We start from the raw sequence: 27,390 nt of genomic DNA, 5'->3' as shown, positions 1-27,390 counted from the left end.
CCTCTGAATGAACGCGTATTGAATTGGCACGGTAATTGTATCAGATGCTCACAAGCACCATCTGCATAATTAAGATGGTCCCATAATTGAATTATATGCCCAAGCACAGTTTCAAGTGATTAACATTTAAATAACATTTTGAACTCCAAAACCAAAATGATCGAAGAAATTGTTTTTTAAGTGCAAATGGGGATGTTGATTTGGCTTTTACCCGTAGCAACGTTTGTATTTTCAGCTCAGTGAAGTCACGTAATCAAACTATCAACAAATAACTACACAACTCAGGAACTGAAACAGCAGCCTAGCAACGTTAACACACTGGGGACTGCAGGTTGGTTTCTGTTGCTATACAATGGACCAGAAATCATCCTAGGTGCAGTAACCAGCCCACAGGAAAGGGTGGGACAAATGAGGCACCGAACCACTAGAAAACTTCCTCTCTTTTCACCAGCTTTCTGTTTTAGCAATGAGGACAACACAATGAAAATGAATCCCATGAACTGTCTGGCACATCCCACAGGCCAGACTCCACTGGGGAAAAGAGAACTCACCAGAAAAAGACAAATTTAAAATGCACAGGAGAAGAGAGCTGAAGTTATTTGCACAAGTAAGAGCAGAATACAAATTGAATACATGTGCCTTTTATAGAATATCAACAGCCAAAAGCTTCACCTTCATTCAAAGGCACTATACGGTAGCAAAGAAAGGACTCTTGACAGAAAGCATTCCTTAGACCTGTTACAGTATTTTGTTACAATACAGTAGACCTGTCAAAATGTTTTTCCAGCATGGTTTTTTTCAGTGTTTTGTCTTGAAATCTGTAGGGAATGGAAAGTCATCCATTACAGGACAACAGCAGCAGTGCCAATATATGTGGGGGCTTAAGAGCCGGAATTAGATAATCCTTAAGGTCTCCTATGACCCAAGCCATTCTACGATCCTTACTACGGAGTCATACAAAGGGCCACACAGCCAACCCAGCAGTCACTGACAAGCTGTGCTTAATGACAGAGCTGTGTGTCCCCGCTTGCTTATTGGCAAAATAATCCTATTAGGTTCCGGAAGCATTTCTGAATGGCCTGGAGTGTAGAACAGCAATCTGAATGCCTCTCTGCATAAAGATATTTTGACGTCTACTAAAATTTACATTTTCTAATGTGATGACTGACCACCGAAGACTCTGTCAGCACTTCAATTGATAATACCCAGTGTGAACTCATCATCATGCTTGCTTGAACCAGCTTCAAGTGTTTCTTCATGTTCAGGAAACTGGATGATGGCGATGACAAATTTATTCAAAGTAAATTAAAATGGAAAAGTCACAAGCTGATAATGAGTCAAAAAGGAAGTCTGACAGTCCCACTTTGGAGAGATTTTAAAGACCTCATTTCATTCCTCATCCAAAAGACTGCAACTCCAGTTGAACAACATCCATAAAACAATCCTGCAGTACTCGTGTTACTACCTGGAGAATTACAACACACGGTATCATAGCAGCTGGGCTCCAGCTATTCAAATTCAATATTGTCCAATTTATGCCTGCAGATATCCACACGGTAATTCAGGTGCACAGGGGAATAAACACATTTTCTCAGCTTCCTGCACGACCAGGGAGTTAGTTTCTTGTGCAAAAATAACTAGGAGAGCTTCTGTCAGGTGAAGCCAGCTTGGAGCACTGGCGTCAGAAGAGCTAATAAATTACACACTGACGTATAAACTAGCGGTTGTTTTGGGAAGCTGCATGCAGACAGATTACAGAAGTGACACAGGAAAGGCAGATGCTGCTGCAGTCTTTCATTAGAGCTTGACTGTAATTGTATTTCTGTGTCTAGCAGATGCTCCTCCCTCACTTTAACAGCAGTTATTGGGTTTGCTAATATTATCACAACAGCAGCCTAAATGCAGAAATCTAAAGAAAAAAAAGCTCGAGGCAAAAGGCTTGAAAACAATTCTAAAGCTATTAAACAGGTCTGTGCAGAGAGTATTCTCTCCTGGAGTAGAAGGATGAGGGCTACATAGTACCCCTGCTGTTAGCTGGTGATGTTCTGAGTAATCAAGGAAAAGTCCCTATGTCATTTTGCTAAGAATTTAGAATCACAAAATCCAGAAACGACATAGATAGCGAAGGTCCTCGGGAGCTCATCTGGCCTGAACCTCACTAAAAGCAGGGTCAGTGTAGAGGCCTTTAACAGACACTTGCTTTATTTGAGAAATAATTCTTGTCTTGGCTCACAGGATAATTCACGATGGCAGGAAGCTAAAGAGGTTTCCTATCCTGTCAGACTGCCCAAAGCAGGGTGAGCTGTGAGGTGAGGCCTGTTTGCCCACAGTTCTATGCAGCACGGTCTTTAAAACCTTCAGGGACAGAAGCTGCACAGCTTCTCTGGGCAGCCAGCTCCATTGCTTGGCTCGCCATTGCAAAAATGTTTTCCCCTACCTCTATCTAGTCAGTTGTTCTCATTTCATTCCTGTTCTCTCTTCTCCATGAGAAAAATGAAGAGCTCCACAGAACAAGATTTTAAACATCCCTTATTAAACAACACAGAAGATTGCTATGAGGAGAAAGATACTTGGAAATGGAAAACTGTCGAATCTTTATTCCGGCATTCAAGTGGTGTTTGCATCACTGTTTAATGATACTTATGTATACAGCAATGTAATGTATACAATACAAAATACTGGAATTGATGTACATTCTTTAGAGTACTTTTTTTTCTTTTTTAATACTTTGTATGGATTTGTGCTTAACTGGATTTTCTTTGAGCTTTTAACAAGCTCCAAAAGTGTGCAATAAATATTTGGTAGATTGTGGATCCTATTTTAAGCTCGTAAGTACTGGGATTCACTTTACAATTACACTTCAATACAAGTACTTCAGACTTGGCAAATTTACCATGGAGCTAATTTCCAAGCAACTTCACTGGAAAAACTAAGACATTACCAAATATCGCACAACTTACCCACGGAGAAACAGCATAAAAAGTGCGTTAAGAAGGAGAGTAACTCGAAGAAAATCTGACCGGTTGAGTTTTGGGAAGCCTGATAGTGGCAGATTCTAACAGCACACACACAGCTTCCCATAATGGTCAGTCACAGTTGTCAAGATGAGATCTAGTCCCAGTTTTAATCCAGGTTAGATGATCAGATCTGGAAGTCTAATTTTTCATCACTTTTGATTTTATTTTATCAGTTAATATGTCAAACCCCAGGCATCACCACAAACCTCTGCTTTCATAGAATCATAGAATAGACTGGAAGGTAGCTAGGTTGGAAAAGACCTACAAGATCATCCAGTCCAACCATCCACCTACCACCAATAACCCCACTAAACCATGTCTCTCAACGCTATATCTCAATGTTTCTTGAACACCTCCAGGGATGGTGACTCCCCCACCTCCCTGGGCAGCCCATTCCAGCACCTGACCACTCTTCCAGAAAAGTAGTATTTCCTGATGTCCAGCCTAAATCTCCCCTGGCACAACTTGAGGCCATTCCCCCTCGTCCTGTCACTAGTTACAAGAGAGAAGAGGCCGACCCCCAGCTCACTCCAACCTCCCTTCAGGTAGTTATAGAGAGCGATGAGGTCTCCCCTGAGCCTCCTCTTCTCCAGACTGAACAATCCCAGCTCCCTCAGCCGCTCCTCATAAGGCCTGTGCTCCAGACCCCTCACCAGCTTCTTCGCCCTCCTCTGAACACGCTCCAGGGCCTCAGTGTCTTTTTTGCAGTGAGGGGCCCAAAACTGGACACAGTACTGGAGGTGCGGCCTCACCAGGACTGAGTACAGAGGGAGAATGACTTCCCTACTCCTCCTGGCAACACTATTTCTGATACCAGCCAGGATGCCATTGGCCTTCTTGGCCACCTGGGCACACTGCTGGCTCATGCTCAGCCAAGCATCGACCAATACCCCCAGGTCCCATTTCCTCTACACAGTCTTCCAGCCACTCTGCCCCAAACCTATAGCATTGCCTGGGGTTGTTGTGGCCAAAGTGCAGGACCCAGCACTTGGTCTAGTTGAATCTCATCCCATTGGCTTCAGCCCAGAGATCCAGCCTGTCCAGATCTCTCTGTAGGGCCTTGCTTCCCCCAGGCAGATCGACACTTCCTGCCAGCTTGGTGTTGTCTGCAAACTTACTGAGGGTGCTCTCAATGCCCTCATCCAGGTCATCAGTAAAGATATTGAAGAGGACAGGCCCCAGCACTGACACCTGGGGAACACCACCCGTGACCGGTCACCAGCTGGATTTAACTCCATTCACCACCACCCTCTGGGCCCAGCCGTCCAGCCAGCTCCTTACCCAGCACAGAGTGTACCTGTCCAAGCCACAAGCTGCCAGTTTCTCCAGGAGAATACTGTGGGAGACAGTGTTGAAGGCTTTGCTGAAGTCTAGGTAGACCACATCAACAGCCTTTCCCTCATCCACCAGGCGGGTCACTCGATCATAGAAGGAAATCAGGTTGGTCAAGCAGGACCTGCCCTTCACAAACCCATGCTGGCTGGGCCTGATCCCCTGGTTGTCCTGCAAATGCTGCATCAATGTGTATATACACCAGGAATATATCTACTTGAAGCAACATCAAAACAAAATCGACGAGAGGGATTCCCTCTTGCTTGCAAAGCTTGTCCAGCAACCCATGGGGATCTTAACCATGAGATGAAGGATCAAAACACCTGAGCGCTTGTATAACTAGTGACAATGCAAATTAAATTTTCTCAAGAAAAAAGGATTTACTGAAAACCGATACTGGCCAGACGTTTGAAAAATGAGATTTCATCCTCTTATTTTATTCTGCTATATAATCTCTTTAAACAGGAGAGATTTTATAACTTTTGGTTCCAGGAAGCAGAGCACTCAGTAGCATAAAATGTATAACTAATAAAAAGACCTTCAGAATGTTTGTTTTAATATGGTTGCAGAGAGGAAAGCATATTACTTAGGTATGAAAAATAGTGGTTAATAAACTTGGTGCCCATTATCCACGGCTCACTGCCTTGAGCCACTTGACTCTGTTTCACTGCCGTCTGGCTCTGCACGTTCACTCATTTGGGAGCAAGCAGAGCAACTGTCAAGTTTATCTGTCACAGGGCTGCTGAAAAGGAAAGAGCTGCACAGTGTTTTGTTGTGCCCCCTGTGCAGTGACTGGCAGACAGCTTGGCAAGCACAAGGGCTCATGAAAGAGCCCGTCCACATTCCAGGAAAGTTGAAAGACAGGTGAGAAGGACATTCAAATGTATTCCAGTTTCTAGTCAGACTAAGATTAGTTTAAGGCCTCCTGGACAGACATTCAAATTGCCAACAGCTAGCAGTTACTTGAAAACTTCCACCTTAAGCTGAAATCCTTTCCACTCTTCCGGCATTCAATTGCCAGTTACACAAACAAGGATAACTAAGCATGCGTTGTTCCACAGCTTGGACTGATTATTACCTCAATGAAATGTAAGTTGCAGTTTACTATAAAAAAAAAATCAGATTGCAGCTGTCCCCACTTCTGGAAAAAAGTACCGGTCTCTGAAATCCTATTTGACTTAAGATTCTCAGAAGGCACTTGATCCAGATTGCTGAAAAGAAGAACGTATGAGGGTCAGGCTGCGGGAGCTTTCTAGAATCCTCCCTCCTGGAAACTTGAAACAGGACAAAGAAAATGACATGGTCCAAGAAAAGCTTCTGTTCCACAATACAGATGTATAGTTGGACTTGCACAATAACCTTTGCTGCTGCGTTGGTTAAAGTTGCATGTTTAGGAAAATATAGGATTTGTGAAATCAGTAATTTAACAAATCCAATCATGTGATTAGTTACGAGAGAATGCTAACTATTTAAGTAAGATAGCTAATAATGAATACTTCAGAAACAGCATTTAAATTAACCCAACAGGAGTAAAATTTAAATAATAAGAAGAAATAAAAAAAGATCTAGCTGTGCCTGGTTACTTTCCTGCTAAATATGTTATTGACTTACTCTGTTTTGTGTGACAGAAATACAGAATTCTAATGTTATCTGGGTCATCTAGAACATGTTCCAAATTCCTCATTTCCCATACACCAAGGACAGGATAGTTTAAGATGCTGTCCTGCTGAGCTGAGTATTACTTTACCCAGCTGTAATGTTTCTGACAACAGTGGCACTGCCTGAAGATGTAGAGTACTTGCAAAAAACAATTCTGCCTCAGCTAAGGATTGAGAGTATACTTATAGAGTGACAGTATACTTAAAACAGAAACACAGTGACATTTCTGAAAAACCCTGATGAGTCTTATCCAGAACAGTAAATAACAATATTATCTGCTCTGCAAACGTCATTTGTTTCCTTCTAATTAAAATCTCAACAGTTTTGCACAGGACCTACCACCACTCCCATTTACTGAGTGTGTACTTCCTTACCATAAGACCAATATATTTTCAAAAATGTTCCAGCTTATGCTGAGGAAATTACACTGGCTACCAGGATACTTTAATCAGAGCCTTCTTATCAGTATGTCCCCAGACTAATAGGAAGAAATCCAATCTAGAGACCACTGAACACTAAATTAGATCTAACCATGGAGCACTTTTCAAACTGTTGAACAGCAAGCCTAAAACCAGCAAATGCTGTTTAAGTGTCCATTAAAGTAGTACAAGCAATCCCATAATAGTTGCTCCAAGGCCGTGATCAGAAAAGTGTGCATGAGCACTCAATGTTCTCCTTGCCAACTGCTCCTTCACATACAAATACTTTCAGAAGTCCCCCAGAGCCTCAAGAGCCACAGCGCTCTGAGAGTCCCATAAAGAAAGCAACTTCTCAAGGCTTACTTACTAACATTCAAATGATTAAAGCATTGTTCCCTGTTGTCTGGCATATAGATTTTGTCCCTGTAACAAAAAGGCGTAACTTCCATTAATGCACACAGGAAAATTACTGCACCTGGGCTTAGATATGCAACTCATTGAAGGACTGCTCTACATGCACACAGTGACTGTAGCATAAAGCAGCCGAAAGGTGTTTAATGCTTTATTCAAAAGCTGAAGATCCACATAGGCCAACATGTGAGCTATGAGTTGGGTGATCTTTTCTACTGCAAGAAATTTCATCTGTACAGTGTCCTGGCTTAGAAAGAGCAATTGCGTATCACTTCAAACTTGTAATGATAATACACTTCTGAATGGGGGGAAACCAGAAGAGTTTTATCAGACTTAGATTTTTTTAATAGTGTCTTTCACCGAGCTCAAAACAATGAATAAACTTTCAGCTTTTCTTTTGCCCGCAGCATCTCCACTGTACCAAACACAATGCAAATTTAACAGCAACAAACACACCAGATATACCAGCACCCCAATTCACATCTTCTGAACGCTTTCACGCTTACTGTTCTCATGCCTGTTAAACTATCTCCCTCCCAGATATGCAGTCTTCTCCTAGTGCAGAGGCTGGTCATGAAGGCACTGCAGTACCAACAAACTAGTGAGATATGGGTCAGGAAAGAAGGAGGGAGATGCCAGAAAAAGTATGTGCAAAAGGCCGAGACAAAATAATTGGCTGTCTGCAGGAGAAGATGGACAGCTTGCCACCAAGCTCAAGGGTTTGCCACAACCAAACCACATGTGCTCTTGCTTGTCTTTCTCTAGAATAAGGTGGCCCGTGTCTGCAAATAAAATCTTACGGCTGAAAGACACATCACAATAGTCCTCTGTGTAACAAATAGAACAATTTAAATAATTTTACATTTTAGCGCTTTGGCTTTGCTCATGAATTTATAAACTAAATCTATGTTTGTTTTCATACAGCATATGGCTGCATCAAAGACCACAGTCAGAATGGCACACATTAAAGAGTAATAATGAAAATTCAGATTTTTCATTTCTGGTAATGTTAAGTCAGAAAGACATATCTAAATGCTATGGCTTTTATTTTACACTTTATGACATTTAATATTTGAGGGTGGTGGGGGAACATGTGATGTAAGCCAGAATCACAAGCCAGTTTCATGTATCACCTTCTCTGAGAGCATTATTCACGATGATACTCAGAATGTTAGGAATATAAGTTAAACTCACTTCTCTTCTGCTCCCTCTACTGACTGGCTGCAATAGCAGCTGAGTTCCCTCTGAAAGAGTTATGGGTTCCAGTGTGATTATGGAGACGAGTGTGAGCAATTCGGAATTTCACATTTGGCTTAGGAAATTCTTTATGCCACATTAATAAATACTGACGAGTACATGTTATATCCCTGATTATGACAATGTATTAAATCACACCTGGCATAAAATACTTGAATATACAATTGAGTCTGAAATGATTTCTCTTACATCTAAGCCACACTTGGTGTAATAAGAATAAAATACTGAGCATGGCTGGTAACAATAAGGTCTTTCATATGCAGTTTTGCTTGCATGTGCAGGTACTTGCAACACAGTAGCCCTGAAGGATCTAGACATTCAACCACAAATGCTAAGAGCATAAAAACAATCAGATGGCACCTCCACCCTCACATCAGCCACTGACCAAATTTCCTTTCTTGGACTTTGCCGCGTCTCTCATTTCCTCCCCACATTTAAATCTTCTGTGTCTATTATAATCTGTGACTTGCGCTGTGCTATAAAACTGTTGGCATCTTACCTTTCTTTTTTCAATCCTTACCTCCCTTTTGCCTGTCACAGAAACAATAGACTAGCACATCCCAGTGAGTTTTCAGTGGAAAAGGTGATTATATTAATGTCAGCAGCTGAAAAATTAGTAAATCTAGTTAGTCTGTAAAGTAAAGAAGAGGAAAAGATCATACTTACAGCAGCTGCAGAGACACGAGATCATCAAAAAGGCCCTGGGGAATCTCTGTGATCTTGTTTCCATAGAGCACTCTGAAAGATACGGGAAGGCAAAATAAATCTTAAATAACAGACCAGTTTAGTGTCCTCCCACATCTCTGCATTATCATCTTTATTGATCTTGTGTACCATGCCCAGGATCTGTGGGCATTTCATTTAACTACAGATCTCATTTTCTTTTCAGAGAGCACATGGTATCAAATGAGTCGTTATGATTCAGGCTTCGTCTGGTGTTGGAAAGCATTTCTAATGTAGAAACTGGACATTATCCAAAAATTGTATCTAAAATATTTTTCATTCTGTCAAGGTTTTTTTTTCACCCTTTTAAGACGTATTTTAACCACTGAAGAGCAGACTGCAGGAATCAAAAACCTAGAATTCTGTTCAGTGATAGTGAATTTAAAAGCCAAGAAGCAGAAGCTAGTTGCAGATAAAATTTCACGTAACTGGCTCTCTTCAGATATAATAATTGGCAAGAAATCTGACACAGGCATCACTGGATAAAATGTTATGGCTTCACCAGCTGCTATTACAATTTCAACTAGCTAACATATACAAAAATAATAAATAAAGGAACAGCCTGAACTGGGAATAGTCATATATTTTGGAAACTCAAATGTAATTTAGGTATAGTTTAGGTTTAAAAGAAAACAATGAAGATTAAATAACACAAGTAAAAGGCACTGTATAATCTTTCATTTCTTCAACTATATACTGTCTCATATTTACGATTCACTTTAATATTCCAAATATTTCCTTTTGTATTGAAAAATTGAAGACATATTATCATCAGAAATTGAACTGAAAGAAAAACAGTCAAAACCACTGTTACAATAAAATGTGCTACATAGGGATCAAACAAAATCACATAAAACAGGAACATCTGAATTTCAAACTTCTTCAAAGCACTTTCTCAAGCAGTTTCTCTAAGTTGATAAAATTTGCCCAAACCAGAATGGGAGCTGCAAGTTCACTGAGTCACGGGAAGAGGGAAGAGGTCTAGGCTGCCTCTGGAAATTTTACCCCTTACTTGACCATTTTAGTAGACATCAAATTGGAGAAAACAAGATTTATGTTATTGGTGGGCACTCCATTGGACATAGTAAATGGTTATAAACCGGTTCATGCCAAAGCTCTGCTGCTCGTGTCACTGAAACGGTTCATTCCCAAACTTTTTCATGTGCAACAACATGCAAGCAATGAATCAAACAGCCATGTGAGGCTTGGATGCTGGCTCAAATCCTGGATTACCCTGTCTTTCAACATTTAAAATATTATGGTGTGTTGAACACGCTGAAAAACAAACACTCAGCATGACAGGCCATTTACAATACTCTCTGGCCTTCCCAGAGTATGGCCGCTTCAATTTACTCTTCATCAGTCACTGGAAGCATATCAACTCTGTGGGAGAGTTCCTAGATCAGCTCATTTCTGAGCCTAAATAAAATGCATATAAATAAAATAATACAACTAATAATACAGCGTAGATATGAAATTCTAAACTTGCAACTTCATTTGTCATGACTTTTGTAGTTTAGAAGGAACTGAACTTCCACTCAAGGAATTAATGATCATAGCATTGTATTTCCTCTAAACAAATCATAGAATCATTAAGGTTGGAAAGAACCACTAAGATCATGTAGTCCAATAATTTCTATTTGCCTACTGCAGAATCAAGAAGCTGGCTTTTAATGTGCTGTTACACTGATTTTTTGTGAGTAATGAATGCCCACTATTTTTTTTTCCTATTTTTTCCCGAATTTCATTTGCAAATCATTCTTTAGAAGTCAAAATATGAAGTAAATGTCTACAGAATCTAGCAAACAGTATATTTTTTTGCAAGTGCATCATCTACATACAAAGTTTTGATGATAAGCTTTCTGAGGCGAGATTATCATCTTATCTTTGTGAAGCAGCAGGATAACCAATGCTGATCAGCAATGCATAATGCTACAGAATGGAAGAAAGAGTTCAGAAGCCAAGCCTTACAAATGCCTGTGGACAAAAAGAAAAAAATATATCCATTCCAGACTAAGGGTTATTTTGGCTGTAGAAGCAGTAAAAACTCATGTAAAATAAAGCCCTAGAGAAATCTCAGTATTTGCAGCTAGTATTGTTGTTAGTTGTGGTACTACTAAATGCAAATACCAAACAACAACTCTGGTTAGAGTAATTTTTCTTTTACTTATTTAAAAGTCAGGTGGTCATAATGCTGTGTTCCACTGAATTTGAAACCTTGCATGTGTTTATACAGCTTCTTTATTATTTTGAACAAAATAAAACTCATTAAAATCATCTCTAAAACAAAACAAAGCTTCAATTTCAGAAGCCATGAAAGGAAAATAAGAATTTTCAAACCTAATTGGGCTTATGTGCTTCTGGCAGATTAGCATTCGAACAAATTAACAGCTAAACAAAAGTCAGTATGAGAGCTCAGGCACTTGTCTCGAATTCATATTCATGTTCAGCAATACACAGAGCCAAATTAGCTAATGCCATTGTCTGCCTGCCATGCCAGAGCTGAAGTCAAACGGTCCTACAGAAAGAAGCGGAGCGGAGGGGAGTGGAGATGCACAATCAGACCTCGCATTTCAGCTCTGGAGTTACTTATTTCCATTTGCTCTAACAGAAAGCACAGGAACTTCTACTCTCCTCAGAGCTCTGCAGTGTTTTTGGACAGCAGCTTTGGGAAGGGTGGAGGTAGAAGAGGAGAGCAAAAAACGAAACTCCAAACAAAACAATAAGGGAAATAAGGAAAAGGCCATATAGTAGGAAATAGCCTGCCATTCAACTTCATTTACATCTCCAATGCTTCTACTAAATTTTAGCAGACTACAAATTTTAGACCTTTACCTATGGTATTATGAGATCTGAAAATGCATTTTCACTTGCATCCCTCTTGTATTTTGGTTATATTTTGCAGGACACGTAGGTTTACCAGCTACTGTGCAAGCCTGGCATAGGAACATAACCCTCCTTCTATCCCCTAGCATCTGAAATTCAGACCTAAAATATGTTTTATTAAATCATAACGTTGATACGTACCAAAAACAGCTTAGTAACTGCTGCCAGCAGACAATTCAGTGAATCAAAATGACTTTTATTAGAATGTTAAAATAATTACTAAAACGCTTGTTCAGTGCTCCTGATTGTTCATTTGCTCCTCAACTTTGGTGGGAGACCAAATTAAGCATTGGTCTGACAAATGTCATTTACTTTCAGGTGGAGAAGATAATACCCTAAACATGATGCATGCTTTGGGATAAAAAGCCTGCTATACTCTGATCTCTATTCACAATGCTAATTGTGGAAGTATTAAATAGAGACTGAGCCAAAATAAATGGAGAGAGCAGTCTTTCTTAGGGTTCCTTTCTTCCTTTTCTCACTACACATGAGAGTCTCCATTACAATGATGGAAACCAGTGTGAAGGGAGAAAAGAGTCACAAAGATGTGTCAATACGCCAGACTTCTCAGTGCATAAAGGTTATTCTTGTGTTTTCCACACACAAGTACAGCTCATACCAGAATGCCTAGAGTGAGGGATCGCTCACGGTATTTTTAATTCAAGCAAACATTTCCCAGTTTTTCACATGTGGCTTTTCTACCACCAGCAGGTTCCTGCTATGGCATAGGTGCGGCTGAGCCAGGAGGGGCTGCATTCTCAGCAGCATGAAGAGCCATGAGCGTGTCAGTTCACAGCTAAATGCTTCCAGCATGGCCATGAACCACAAGCTGCTATTCTTCAAAAGCACCTGGTGGATTGGCTCACAACCTGCAGCAGTTTTGGGGCTGCCATCAACCTTCCTAACATTGGGAAGGACACTGCATGTAAAGCACAGCCCCTGGCTGACTGCAGGCATTGGAGCAGATCCCTAGAAGAAGCACCCTATTTTGCTGAAGAGGGAGTGCTTGCTGAAAATCCAGGTATATTCAGCTTTTCAGAAAACGTGCTCTAAAAATAGGACATTTTTTTTTTCCGGCTCAACTAGTTGCTTTCAATTGGAACTGGGAAAAGGAATAACTTGTAAACCTTTATTTCACCCCTCATTAAATTAAAATGTGCAGTTCTGTACGTAAGGTCACTTATGATGCTTGAGTTCCTATGTGGATTTTGTAGTGCCCTAACATGCCCAGCTTTCCCCTAGCAGTACACTAATACTTTTCCTCCCTCAGCAACCTACTTGGATGGAGTTTGTGGGAGTTCATCATCTCTGACAGCTCCTCCACATCAATTTCAGCTGCAGCTGGACAAAGAGTTCATGTTTTATATCAGGGAAGAAGAGAAGAGATTAAGATTTGGTAGGAAATTGTGATGGCAGATGCATGTTTCCTCAGAAACCAAGTACAACACCTACTGCGTTTTACAAAACCTCACCCATTCCCCTTTATACATTATTACAAATCTGCAGTAGGAAATGACATAAACATGTAAAGACATAACAAGCCATTATAATTATTCAGCCTGATTCTGGTATTGCATTTTTATATGCCAATATAAAGTGCATCTATTCCAAGATAATATTAATTTCCAAATAAACAATTACTGGTTACATTTAAACTTCAAATTTTGCAGATTAATCCAACTGATGTTCTAAGTAGTTAAAGATTAAGCAGTCACTGCATAGCTTCATCTGAAAGTCTGGGAAGCATCAGACAAAGGCAGATGCACTGGGAGCACTGTCTCATGCCTAGCAACAAGTGTATCATCTTAGTGAGAAAGTATCTAGGCATGGAAGAGCCATACGGTCTTGAAACGCGAAAGCCTCAGTGATCGTTCACAGTCTCAAGACATTCTGACCTCCTGGACAATTTTAAAATTAAGGAATTTGCAGACTCTACAAACACGTTGCCTTTCACATGCACTGAAGTTTACCATACCTTCTTCTAAGTGCCTGAAACAGAAATTGCTGTGTTGTCCTTATTTTACAGTTCTTTGGCATATTTTACTTGGAAGTGCAGTTGCAACATAGCTACTTGGTAAGTCAGACCCCAGAATCCTGAGATTTTTCCCTGGAATTTGACTTGGAGCTGTTTTGGGGTATGAAAGCCTAAGACAGAATCCCTCATTCTAGGCCATCTGGTTTCCAGCTAACTGTTCCTTTATTTTGGCTTGGCTCAGACATTCTTACTGAAGTGTCAGATTTTCACTTTACGCAATGTCTTTTTCAGTCCTCAAAATGCTTTTAACTTTCCTTCAGACTGTGAAAACAATTCTTGCTAGGAAGAATTATATTTCCCAAGCTGCATACAATGGCACAGGCTCAATAAGAATTCAAGTTTTCAAAAGAGAAGGAATTGATAGAGTAAAACCAGCAATAAATTCCTAATAACTGATAGAAACTTAGACATGATTTTTTTTTTCCATGCTCTATTTCATATTTCTTCATAACAAGTTGGGCTAAATAAATCACAGTAAAACTATCCAAAGCAATTTGTTACCTTAAAGTAAGTTTGGCAGTTATTGCAATAGACAGTGCTTTATTGCCGATTTCAAATCACCGGGAATGACACCGCATACATCAGCCAGGAGGTGATGCTCAGAACGGGGCTGCTGTGTCACAATCTAAGCGGTCCCTCGTCTTTGTGCCCAGGCTGGCCTAAGCTTTTCAATTGTCTACAGGCTTAATTCGGTTCATGAACGAAAGCAAAGGAACTCACTCTCTGCAGTAATCTGAAATTCATTCATTCGCAGCTTGAAAAACACTCCCCAGAGTTTGGATATGGCCTTCCAAATGTACTCTTGTGGGAGGTTTACTGACCCTGAGAATAACATTTATCTTTGATGCTATTAACAATAAACAAATGCTGAAACAATCCTCTTGCCGATATTACAAACTGATTTTGAGTTGATTAAATGAAAAATTAATTTACTTCAGAAAGTACATGCAGCAATCTTGAAACATGAAACTGTTCATAACTCAGCTCCATGATCTGCACTGAGTTATTAACTACTTCAACTCCAACAGAATGGAATTCTATCTATGTAACTTGTATTTACAAGACAATACAGACAGGGCATTTCTCAAACTTTTGCTTAAAATTAAGATACTGCATTCTTTTGTGATTGACCAATTCTGCCGTGCTTCTCAGTGCAAGTGTACTATTTGCTATCAAGCGTCTATGGAAAGGAGTATTAAATAGCAAGACCCCATGTCCCAGAACACCAAAGCTGTGGCTGCATTACCACAGCTCACTCCCATCTGTGCTGCATACTCTTTTTAACCACTTATTTGTTTCTCATCTTGGATATTTCACACGGTCCCAAACACCACAGTATCGCTACAGCTCACAGCCTTCAATGTATTCTCATATCTTCACTTTGAGATGCAAAAACAGTTTCAGCTTTTCAGGAGGGGAGACTTTGGTACTGACAAACAGGATATTCGTCTAACGGCTACCACAGAAGTCATGCAACATAACTTTTTCTTCCCAAATCCCACAGTAGCGTCTTTAAAACTAAAGACACTTTTTTCCATATTTTGACCTGTAACACCCTCCATCCTCAACAACAGCCATTACAGCCAGCACTCCACAGGCCTGTTCACTCAAAACTAGACTTCATTGGAGTTTAGACCTTCTTCTGTTTTTGATTTTGTCCAGAAAGAGAATTAAAGTTTAGTCCCTACCAAAAATATGCTAGGGACGCAAATCGCAGTGCCTAAATATTGAAAGAGAACTTCAGACACTGTAATAGAATTCAGTCCGCAGAATGAACTCACAGGTGACCAGTTACTCACAGAGCCCAGCCTGCACGTGCCACAGCAGGGAGAAGGAAAAGTAAGAAAACTCTGGGAAGAACCAAAAATGTTCTTAAAGGAGAAATAAAAAAACGACATCCTCAAATGCTGCTGAGAAGAAAAATGGAAAAGAAAATCCTTATACCACAGAGCTGTTGTACATATAAAGGGAACAAAACCCGACTGAAAAATGGACGTGGAGAAAATAATTTTTTGTCCTTTGTGCATGGAATGGAGAGGTCCTGAATGCCTACGAGAGCAAGCTTGCCTTTCTTTAGCTAAGTGCAGAGAAAATACAGGGTAGAAATGGCTTTTTCGGAATGTTAACATTTTGTGACCTGTTTGACTCCCATTGATGGATTTCCTGATAGAGAAAATACATGGATTTAAAAGAAAAACTTATGATCTGCTAGAATGTGGGTCACTAAGCACTTTTAAAAGATTTAAGTTCTAAGTATTTTTAGAGGAAATCACTTCTAATAATGTAAGAAACATTCCTGTGTTTTAAAACTATAATGCACATTTTTTTCTTCCATCTCTACCTAGTAGGCAGAATACTCTTAGAAACAGTTCTGCCTGGAAACACTAACCTAAGTTAACTTCAGAAGAAAGTAGAGCAGCAATTCACTATACATAGGTCTCCACTAGCCAGCTAGACTAACAGTGTTGGCTGTCTTCCAGATAAGCACTTTCACTCTCTTGGACCCATAGGGAGCACTGCAATTGCATGCAATCTGGGAGTAAAGGGAGGAGCTAAAAATGGGAATGATGCAGAGAGAAAATAAAGCATTGATTTTAGGAAGTACAGCAGTACTTCATTTTTAATGGAAACAAAGTTGGTTACTTTCACTTGTGCATTAATATTTCCCCCTCCTTTACTACTGCTTTAACTCAGCAAGCTGAAAAATCCAGCTGCTTTGTGTATGGATTAAACCTCAACGGTGTCTCATTAAAATGTATGCCACCAATCACAGCTGTCTTATATATACAAAAAATAAAAAAGTTTCTGAGCAGAAGCATTGTATGCAGAGCAGTGCTCCTTTAGGGCATGCAGCTGACTAAGGTTACTGGGGCCTCAGGCACAAAACCAGCCACTTAAAAGAGGAAACGCTAGTTAGCAAACTGCCTCACTTCATTTCTACATCCCTCTTCTTTCCCCTTTGGCATTTTCACAGGGAGGGCTGGCACTTCAAAGGAGTCATCTGCTCTTGCTCTTGTACTTCTTGTGGTTGACAAAACTGAACTGGTGGCTACAGCAGAGATCAGATGAAAATAAAACTACACCCTCAAGTTCGGAGAAAGACTAAGACAGAGAAGCCCAGATTCTGCCCATCAGTGGAGCAGCAGATTACTTGCCTCCAGAAAGATATCTACAGTTCAGAAAACAACAAGAGGAATGACCAGGAGAGAAGAACCTGCCAGAGGTCTGGGTGAAAGAGAAGGGAACTAAACTACCTCTTGTCTGTCAGCCACTGGGAAAACATCTGTAAGACCTACCTGCAATGAACAGCTAGAGTAAAGCCTTTCAAAAGAAAGCAGAACCAGTGGCAAGCATGAAGTCGGCATGTAATCTCCTAGTATTACCTCAATAATTATTCTATCCACTTGGATATAAACATACTTAAGCCAGTTTGGCCTTATTTACTGAACGCAGTTTTGAGTGACTGGACAGAGAATACAAGGCCATCCCACTTGCTTCTTTGTGCAAGTCATAACACTAGAACTTCCTGCCCTGTTTATATTCTCATTTCGACTCTATCCAATCCAGCACGTTCTGTCCCGCACCTCCCACTCCTGGGGGGTATCTGAATTATTTGTAGCTAAATCTGAAACGTTTCTGAGTTGGGAAGCGAGCCCAAGTGGAAGCGTCTTGCCTGCCCAGTTTACTCTGAGCCAGCTTTGTCAAGACCAGAAAGATGTAGCACTGCAGCATCAGCAGTATCACGTGATGCCAGAACTGTAGTGTTCAGTAAATATCATTCTCTTAGTGAATCATTTCCAGACAGCACTGAGGGATTTGGCCATTTCCACAATAGGATGAATAACCGTACTCTAACTATGCAACAAAGGCAAGCAACACTTAATATATATTTCTGGCATTTTCCCAGCTGGATTCAGGGCACAATGAAACACCCATCCTTCTGCATTCTGCCTCAAAATTTCCTTGCAACACAAATTTTGTACTGAATAGCCTTCTAATATTAGATCTAGAAAACAAATTTTATATGTTGTTAGAATTACCCAGCATTCAGAGAATACAACTATGGCAGCTTTTCGGAATAAGCTACAGCCTTAAAAATCAAGCTATATGACACGAATATTAATGAATTAAAGGTTTCTAAGCTGTCTTTAATGCAAGCAAATATTGGCACAGTTGAGCTTATTCTCTTGCCTCAACTCAGATTTCTTTCCAGTACTCTGTTCTAGTTCATTCTCCATGTGCAGCTTCCGAACTTGTATTACTCTCTTTTACCAACAAAAAGTTTCATTGTTTTAACAGTGAGGTGAATAGTTAGGTTGAAATATCACTGCACTGGAATTCAGCTTGGTCTTACAAACAGTTTCTGTGTTCTATAAAGAGAAATGAGTGCTTCTCAAGAATCCTACCTTCATTTTAGCTTCTGAATAAAGCAGTATTTTAGTCCCTTTCCAGCTTAACAATGCAGTAATTACAGCTAAGAAATGTGAAATTTTAGTTAGGAACTCAGGTTCTTCCCTAGCTAGTTTGAAAAAACTACAACAAAAATAAAACACAGAAAAAAAAAACCCACAAAAGTGCAGATCTGAGTTTTGTACAATACAGAACTTCGGTATGGAAGTATTGGCCCCTAATCTACCCTGATTAATACCATCAAGAACATTTAAGCTGCGATGGCTTTTGGGTGCCATGGCGAGTTGAGGGTATGGGTTAGCCTGCAGGTACACATGTACAGTGGAAGAACTAATGCACGGCCTTTGAAGAAGTGAACACGTATATAACTTTGGAGGTGTCCAACTATAATAAATAAATAAATACACTTCTTAGAGATGTGTAAACGGTTCCTTCTCCCAGCCTTTGTGACCTCCTCGCCTTCATGATCAATTTTTCCTTTACAAAAGATTAGATGCTTCATGCAAGCTGGCACTTGCACACAGAAAGACAAGTTCTCCCAGACAGCACATTATCATTTCTCTTACATACATACTCTCCTCAAATAATAATTCAGTTCTGTTTTCTACTTACAAAGAAATGAGAGATTTCAAGCCTCTGAATGCATCAGGTGCAATGTCAGATATTTGATTCTTGCTGATGTCTCTGGAAAAAGAAGGGAAGATTAAAAGAATATTTGTAAACTGGAATTGGATGAAAATATTTTAGCTTGGATATTTACATGACTGTAGTGTTTTGGAAGAAGATACTTGATACAAAAGTGCAATTAAAACATGATACTACCTCAGAGAAATTAAATACTATGCAGGGACACAGACAGGCAAATTCCAGGAATGATCAAAAAACATCAGTTGTACAACAGGCTGAAACATCAACACACTGCAGCTCTCCTGTAGGCAAGGCCTATCATGTCATGGATACCTAAACAAAGAGTTTTATGAAAAGCTTTTAACAGTAACAACAGCAAAGTGGTCCACTGAATAAAAACGGATGATAAAACCTCTTAAGAACTTTTAATAGTAGAGGTGGCACTGTGACTCTTTGCAAGGTTTCCCTCAAACACAAGGAGCAGTCTGTGCCAAAGTTCAAAGATTGCTTGTTTGTTTAAATGTTGGCATGGAAGGGTAACTTAATAATGGCATAGAAGACCACATTTTGATTTTAAGTGAAATCACAGATACTAAGTGAGGAGGTGTTCTGAGGTGAATGGAAAGTGCTGTCAGGACACATGTTAATGAAGGTGATGGGATTAATGTTGTCTGCGCAGTGTAGGCACTGGGGGAACAACTTCTAAAGTAGCAAGACAACAATTGGCTTCATAAAGAAACTTTGTGGTAACTGGTGTGTAAAGATGAATATACCAGAAACATGTAGTATAGTTAAAATAAATTCCCATCAAAAGCCTAGGAAATTACGCTAAGGGTTAATCTCAGCTTACCCCTAACAATATCGGTAATTCTTAGGGTGACAAAATTCTTGTGAGGTAGGACTTTTCCTGCACCAAATTCAACTCACAGCAGTCAAATTTGTGACAGTGAAAAGAGGTATATTTACTTATACATCGTCTTTGAAATCTCTAGTATTTGCTGCTTTTTGTCTCATAGTTCACAAGCACAAGTCTGGTATGAATTTGTGCTGTTTAATGGGGATCACAGTAGGATTTACCACAATGAAATGAAATCACCAGCTTGCTGAACAAAGAATCTGAAAAGGGGCATCAAGTTTTGGAAACGAGTATTTCAGCACTATTTTACTGACTAGCTACATTTCAGCATTTCAATCCTTTCTCTCTCCCCACGTCCAGATGCTAATGAGTATGTAACGAATGGTGCCTGAACGTGTATAAATGCCATGCTGAGCGATGAAACTTACCACTTCATGCAGATGCACTACAATCAGCATTAGAAGATAATTAGACACATTATTTCCTTTCCATTAGAGCCCAAGATCTACTGCTGTTGGAAGAGGAGGCTCCATCTCCTTCTGATTTGACTGAGACAAAGGGATTCTAATATGTCATTGTACTTTTGCTCTCTTCCTATGGTCTGCTGCTGTCCGATAAGATCATCTTATTTTGCGCTTGATTTACATCAAGACAAAGAGATAAGGGTTGCTCTAACCTGTTAAGACAATTTAGGTCTCATAGGGCTCATTTCCATAGTTAGGGTATTGCTGAGTCACTCAGTGGAACTGTGGCTCTTTGGCTGGAAATAAAATAAACTTTTCAGGATTCCACCCAGGCAGGGAATACATTAGTCACCACACACACATTTCCCTGCAGCTCTGACAGCACAGCAGAGACTGTCTTCTTTCATAGGGTTGCTTAACACACCTTGGAGGGTGGCAGTGCCCAGTTACCAGTTAGATACACAAACTGCTGATGATTTTGCAGTAGGGAATAAAGGGTACCTGTGAGTCACAGTATATGCAACATATGACTGTATAGCAAAGACATTGGCTTAAATGTCTTTACTGTAAAAGGTTTAGAAACAAAACATTTATTTTTAGATGCAGCCAAATGCAAAACTATTACTGAATGAACATTCTCTTCATTGACTAGCATTATTAGAGATTACCCGAAAATCTCTAACATTTCAAGTGGACTATCCTCATTTGACAAGAGTACTCAGTAAAAATTCATGTCATGTGCGGGTTGGTTTTTAAAAGCTGCTTAACAGAATTATCAACATCACAGAGCTACTGAGAACAATGTGAAATCCCAGTGTGTTTTCTGCTGAGATATAGTAAAATGAATTTGAAAACATGACACATTTGAAAACATTTGAAAACATCTAGCCCAAGCACTAGAGCTGAAGAGGTACATTCACATCTTTCAATGTGTTTCTGTGTACTTAACTCAGCCTTATACTACAAACTTGTCTATTAAAAGCCTCAGAAATGCAAAGACATAATGTAAGGAAATGCCATAAACATAGGTACTGTTAGGCTAGAAGTTAAAGAATGATATTAGCACAACATGTTGTGCTATGTTTATGTTGATACATACATATATTCAAAAAGGCATGAATAGGTGAAGTTATCACTTCATGCAGTGATAACTTCTACTTTCCCTTGAAATGAACAGGATGTACTTCATTAAAGCCCTTCTATACTCTTCTGGAGCCCCTGAATGATCGAGCAGAGACCAGTGAGTTGTAACATTCTCCCACAAATCAGAGGAACCATCATTCTGGATGATACAATTCAACTGCATATTTGAATCCTACAAGTGTCCAATCTGCCTTCTGAAGTATATACATTTAGCTTAACATAATCTATTGTTTGATAAAATGTGGGTAATTATGAGAATTCTAGGTCACCCAAAGCATTTCAAGCTCTTTTGCCAAAAACCAAACACTGCCACACTGGAAGCTCTTGAAGAGACATTCTAAATAACTAAATGCAGCTAGATACAAATATAAAGTTGAACTAATACACAGACATCTTGTTATCACCTCAACCTACTGATATTAAGTCATTTAAAGATTAAAGTGGCTCCTACCTAAAAAACAGTGCCAATCATCTAATTATTTAAGAAAAGGAAATAGCATCATCTTGCAGGAAATAGTAAACAATCAAAATACTGAGAGCACTGCAAATGAGCAGTCTGTATCTTTAGCATTCTACCATATGTACCCACCAGAAGGAGCAGAACAAAATAATATGATTCATGATATTGTGCTAATACTATCTCTTGAGCTTTATCAAAATATTATTTGTAATATCTATAATGAGAAGAATAATGAAGTCCTTCATTTGTACCCAGGGTAGGGCATCAATTAACAAAATCAATAATCTTCATGCTGTTAATTACAGCACGCATTGAGATGACAGTGGAATTAAGAAAGGACGGAGACTTCAGTGTTATCGGGAATGTCTTGGTATTACCTTAATGGGAAAGAATGGACACCTCTTGTCTTTTAAGAGATAATTTCTTGACCAAGGCATGTTTTTGTGTTAATAAGGCTGGGATTTTTGCAAACAGAAAAGATAATGTCAACTACCTCTTCAAATCATTGGACAAAATTTCTTTAAACTTCATGTAACAATAATTCCTGGTCTAAAGCCTCACTGTCCAGTAGCAAAAAAACTTTTGTAAGGAGACAGGTTGATAACCAAGTTTCAAATTATCATGTTCATGATGGGACATTCTGCAGCCTAACTATCCCAACATCTTCCAAAAAACACTCACATGTTAACTAAGCTTTGATACAGATCATTTGGAAGGATAACTCATTATATGAGTTCACATCTCAGTGATGATGCCACTAATACTCCAGAAAGCTGTTAACACAACTTGCTAATGGAATTCTGCTCTGAAATTCTAATACTAATCATTTCACATAATGACTGCCACATTGGGTTGGAGCAGTTAGTCAAGTTAAAGAACTTTTTTGTCAAGTCTCATATCAGTTCTCAATCACGAAAAATGAAAGGATAGTAAAACATCACCAAAACCTAAAATTAGTTATACCTCGGAAAGAACTCAACTAGTGACTTTAATAATGAAAAAGTTACAAGTTAGGTCACTGAAAAGGGATCTGTCATTTTTCAATGAAATTACTATCTCGCTATCTAATACAGTACTTCTTTAAAAATACATATGGCTATATTGAAAGTGAGACAGAAGAATAGAGACTCTAAGATTGATTATTTGACCAGTTAAATATTAAGATCCATATTTACAGCTCTTCAGCTTTAGGAACTTGATAACTCTGGACCGGCAAACAGTAATTTCACTCTCAAATCCAATGGTACAGCACATTTCAGTTTCCAAAAGCATTAGCATTCTGATGATTCAGGAGCACTTTGTCAAGTGAGCTGACAGTTTCTTAATTCCAGAAAGTATTGTACACATTGGAAAACAACAACTGTAAAAGTTACCGTTTTTAAGCAGTCTTAGCACTAAATACAAAGTCTGGACAACTTCTGGTCCAGTGGTACCCATCAACATCTTGATAGGATGGTAAAGCAGCAGTAACGTGTTTTACCATTGTTCTGCTGTCACAATGTCTCTCATACATCACTTAAAAACAAAAAGCAAGACAGACTGGGGAACCGTCCAGCTTATCTGCATTGCTGCAACAAATCAAACTTTTTAAAATTTATTTTTAAATCCACAGAGACAACACAAGAGCTAATCAGGAAGGAATTGTCTGCATATCTAGCAGTGATTGAGAAATTGAGAAAATGAGCTCAGCTAGGTTTGTTTTCCTGTAAACAATCAAGCAATTGAATGCAATATAAATATTCCTAACTACTCTACAAGAACACGTACTCCTGCTGTAACAGGGGCCAACACAATGAAATGTCGTGAACAAAAATCAGAATGAGTAAGAGAAAAATATAGAATTTAAAAACTTTTCTGAGTAAGCAGATTTGTTTGAACAGACTAACTAATTAGCTCACATCCTTTGAAAGTGAATTTAAGCATTATAAAGGATTTCACGCACTGGTAGTCAACCTAAATCAAATTCTGTTGTTGCACACCCTACGAAGAGATGATTTGTGCAACCCCCAGTGATTTCAACATAGAAATTGCCAATATGTTTCTAAAATAAAGCTGCAGAACTTGAAGCTAGAAGATTCAAGATTGCTCTTGCATGTTGGCCTTATTATTAAGACTTACATTCTCTTAAGTTTCTTGTACTGCGTAAAAGCTCCGGGGGGAATGATTTTGATGAGGTTTTGTTCCAAACGGCTGAAAACAAAGAAAGTAATATACATGTTATATACACAATTACAGGACAGGAATAACATTAAACATTAAAACTTTTTTTTTTTTTTGCACAAATATAAACCTCTATAAAATAGTTGTGTATGTGAAATAGATTTTTCTTTTGAAAGTCCTAAGTGGAAAAAACACTGAGGAAATAACATTTCTTAGAAAAGAAATTCATCTCATTGATTGCATTAAGTCTGTATATAAAAAAAAAATAGAAGCTGTAGAAATTGCATCTTTAAAGCACATGGAATTACTTTAAAAAAACCCTAGGTATACTGCATTACCACTTAGTCAAATTTAAGGTAGAAAATACAGATGCTTTCCCTCACTGCAAATAGCAGGTAACCAAACTGACAGTGATGCTATTTTGTGACAGCTCAATGAGCAGATTTATACCAGCAGAGTGACTCTGGAGCAACAATCTGTGGGAACATGCTGAAGTTCTGCCCCTGATCCATCACTTGCATTAACAATACTACTGCAGAACCATGTGGAAACCACTGCAATATAAATTCAGATTTTTAACTTTTTTTCTTTTTTTTTTCTTGGGGGGAATCTATTTAAAACAGGAAAAAGGACTATACGTTCCAATTTTCACTAACAAATATCAAAATTGTTTTAAAATATGGTCCAGACTAAGTGAAAATGCTGCTGTTTTCATTTCTGGGATCTGTTTTGAAAGAAGCATTCTTTATAAAGTACCATAAATGCTTGTAGATGCTTTTAAGATACTGCATGCAGAAACCATTAAGATGATTCATTTCTGTGCCTTCACAGAAGCACTTTCAGAAGCAAGATCCCCAAATACCTGCAAGAAAGGACTGTCTTCTCCTCATTTGAACCCTAAATATGCATCTCAATTATAAATGCAAAACAAGACCCTCCAGACAACAAATCCAAAAGTCCATGGCAGTTAAAATCACGCAATTATAGCAGGAATAGAAAGCAAAATTTGATTTTACCCAGCTCTTACTTATTACTCAAAAGTTGTGTATTTTTTTTCCAAAAATGTGATAAACAGTTATAATAGCAGAAATCTTGAACAGAGGTAAAATGAGATACAGGGAGAAGCAACCGATGGTTTTTAAGAACTGTGGAAGGGTGGAAAGAAAAGGGGTACAGCCCATCAGCCCTCTACCACGCAGCGATTCCTTCTGTTGATCTGTGCTTTCAACAGGCTAAAAACCAGTTCCCTCGAAAACACAGTATTTTGCCAGCTTGATTACGCTCTGAGAAGCTATTTAAGTCATGAACATTGTGATATTTGTACAGCCAATTTGCACAGACCTTTTTCTTTTCTTTTCTGTTTTAAAGGCTGTGATCGGAGTTAATTCCCTTCCTTGTTTCGTGATTTGCATCGTTAATTCCCTTCCTTGTTTCTTGATTTGCATTTTGTGAAATCTCAGATTTGCACCTGAGATTTCCCTTCCAGTAGCTCTGAATATAACGGGCATCGTTTCTGGCAAGCCCACCGTGGGATGCAGACTGCTTTATGCTGAGCACACTGCTATTGTTGGGTGTTGGTCACCGGAATTAGCGGCACACTCTTCCCATAAAGGCTTTTCGGCAGCTTGCCAGTTCGGTAACCCCGCCCAAGTGTTTCTAAGCAGACACTTGTGGGAACAAAGGAGGGCCTGCTTGCCCAGCCCCTTGCTCTATGGATGGGAATGGGCCGTGCACGCTGCACACAGGCGCAGAGCTGTCCTTATGGCACGACCCGAGCACGCTGCCGGGAGGGAAATATGGCCCCATTCATACCTGCTTAAAATTCCAAGGACATTTCAGTCACTCAGAAGTGTAAATCCACACAAAATAACACCAGAAAGGGCAAAAAAAAAAAGCGTCAAAACTGGAGTAGGCTCAGACTTTGAGTGATACGACCAATTTCTAGAGAAGGCGGAGAGGAATACAGAAGGGCTGTTCCACAGTGCTACCTGCTTCGCCCTTTCCTAGAACATTGGCAGCGCGTGGCCAAGTAGATGAACAAGGCTGCTGTCATCTGCTGCTACACTGCCACCTTATCACCTTACATTTTCCTACTGCATTTCATGCAATGCTCTTTGTCAGAGAAGGACTAGAGACTATGCATGGTGTTTCTGCTTGGTGCACTGCGACTGCGGTTTGCAGGTGTTTGCACAGGAGCAACAAGTGGTACCGCAGGCTGAGCCTCTCACCAGCCCTGTGCTCAGGTGGATTCCAACTTGGGAACAAAATGCAGCTGAACTTGAAGCATAAAGTGAAGCATTAAACAAACAGGTATTTAAGAAGGATGAAATATTAGCCTGACTTCAGTTTGATTTTTCGTAAATGTACGTTATAGACTGAAATGCATTAGCTGAAAGTGCAGTTATACAATTAAAACAGCAAAATGTTTTTTTAATACATTAATACTCTGAGCTGTCTGAGCTCATAAATGACACTTGAAGGCCAGTACGGGATTAACAACCTCTAAAAAACAGTAGGTTTGCCTGAAGGGGTGTTGGCAATTTCAGGGTGATGAAGGCTTAATTATAAACCAACATTAACCATGAGATAACGGGAAATGCTGCTGCTAGAGGAGCCATCCTTCAAGTGAAATAAAACCATACTTCTTATCTAGTCTTGTATTATTTTTCTACAAAAAGTGAAAGGCGAGCCTAGATTTCACAGCCCATTCTATTTCAGAGGGAACTAGCTGGTATACCCAAGCATGGCCTCTGGAAAACTGCTCTTCTCGTGGTCTGTCCCTGCATCCCATGAAGCACTTTCACACACACCTGCACTAGTGCAAAGGAGCAAGATGACTTATTTTGTGTATCGCTGGAATATACCATAAACTACTTTTACAATACATTTGAGAACTCTGTACATGAGATGAAGTCCTAAAAGAGTAAACTTTGATCATCTGAACTATTGTCTGCCACATTAAAGATTTCTTACAACTCAATAAAATTTTACTCGATTTTCCTCTGGTATTTCATAATAAGATCCATTTAAAAGGCTACACAAGTCGAATTCACAAGGCTGATAAAATAAATTGGCCATGTTCAAACCTCTCAGGGGCTTTTGTTCCTCCTTTCAGTCACCCATTTCACCGTGCCTGTCGCCTGCTGCCAGCTGTACCATTTGGATGAATTGAAGCATATCTCCCCCCTCCTGACATGCAGCAGTGCTGTCTGCCTCTTGAAGCTTTATTTTATTGCCTTCGACAACAACATCAAAGGACAAGAACAATTTCCTTTCCCCTCTCTAATATATTACCAGAAATTGGAGAGTATGAGGATCCAATGGATTCAGATACATTTTTCTTGTAATAACACAATGCTAGACAGGATAAAGTCTTCCTTCTTCTCACTCTTTCTGAATAACTTTGCAGCAATGAGAGCAAAAAGTAAACATATCAGAGAAAAAAAAACAATGGAAAACTATGCAGTTAGATATGACAAATGATCCCAGAGCAAAGAATAAGCACTCAAATTCCCATGCTAATCCATCTCA

General features: G+C 39.4%; 1 protein-coding gene across 3 annotated transcripts in view; it reads right to left on the bottom strand.

Moving 5' to 3' along the window:
* The window catches only part of SLIT3 (slit guidance ligand 3), a 536,914-nt gene that overhangs the window by 132,970 nt on the left and 376,554 nt on the right, over window positions 1-27,390 (bottom strand). For all 3 annotated transcript variants that reach the window (XM_021410240.1, XM_021410241.1, XM_021410242.1), the window contains 3 exons: window positions 23,818-23,889; window positions 18,762-18,833; window positions 8,762-8,833 (listed from right to left, as the gene is read on the bottom strand). In XM_021410240.1, the coding sequence (XP_021265915.1) occupies window positions 8,762-8,833; window positions 18,762-18,833; window positions 23,818-23,889 (216 nt within the window). The remainder of the gene's footprint in view (window positions 1-8,761; window positions 8,834-18,761; window positions 18,834-23,817; window positions 23,890-27,390) is intronic.

This window comes from Numida meleagris, chromosome 12, assembly GCF_002078875.1.
Source record: "Numida meleagris isolate 19003 breed g44 Domestic line chromosome 12, NumMel1.0, whole genome shotgun sequence".
NCBI lineage: Eukaryota > Metazoa > Chordata > Aves > Galliformes > Numididae > Numida > Numida meleagris.
Note: the sequence above shows the minus strand (reverse complement) of the source record. Positions and strands in the feature narration are given on the sequence as shown.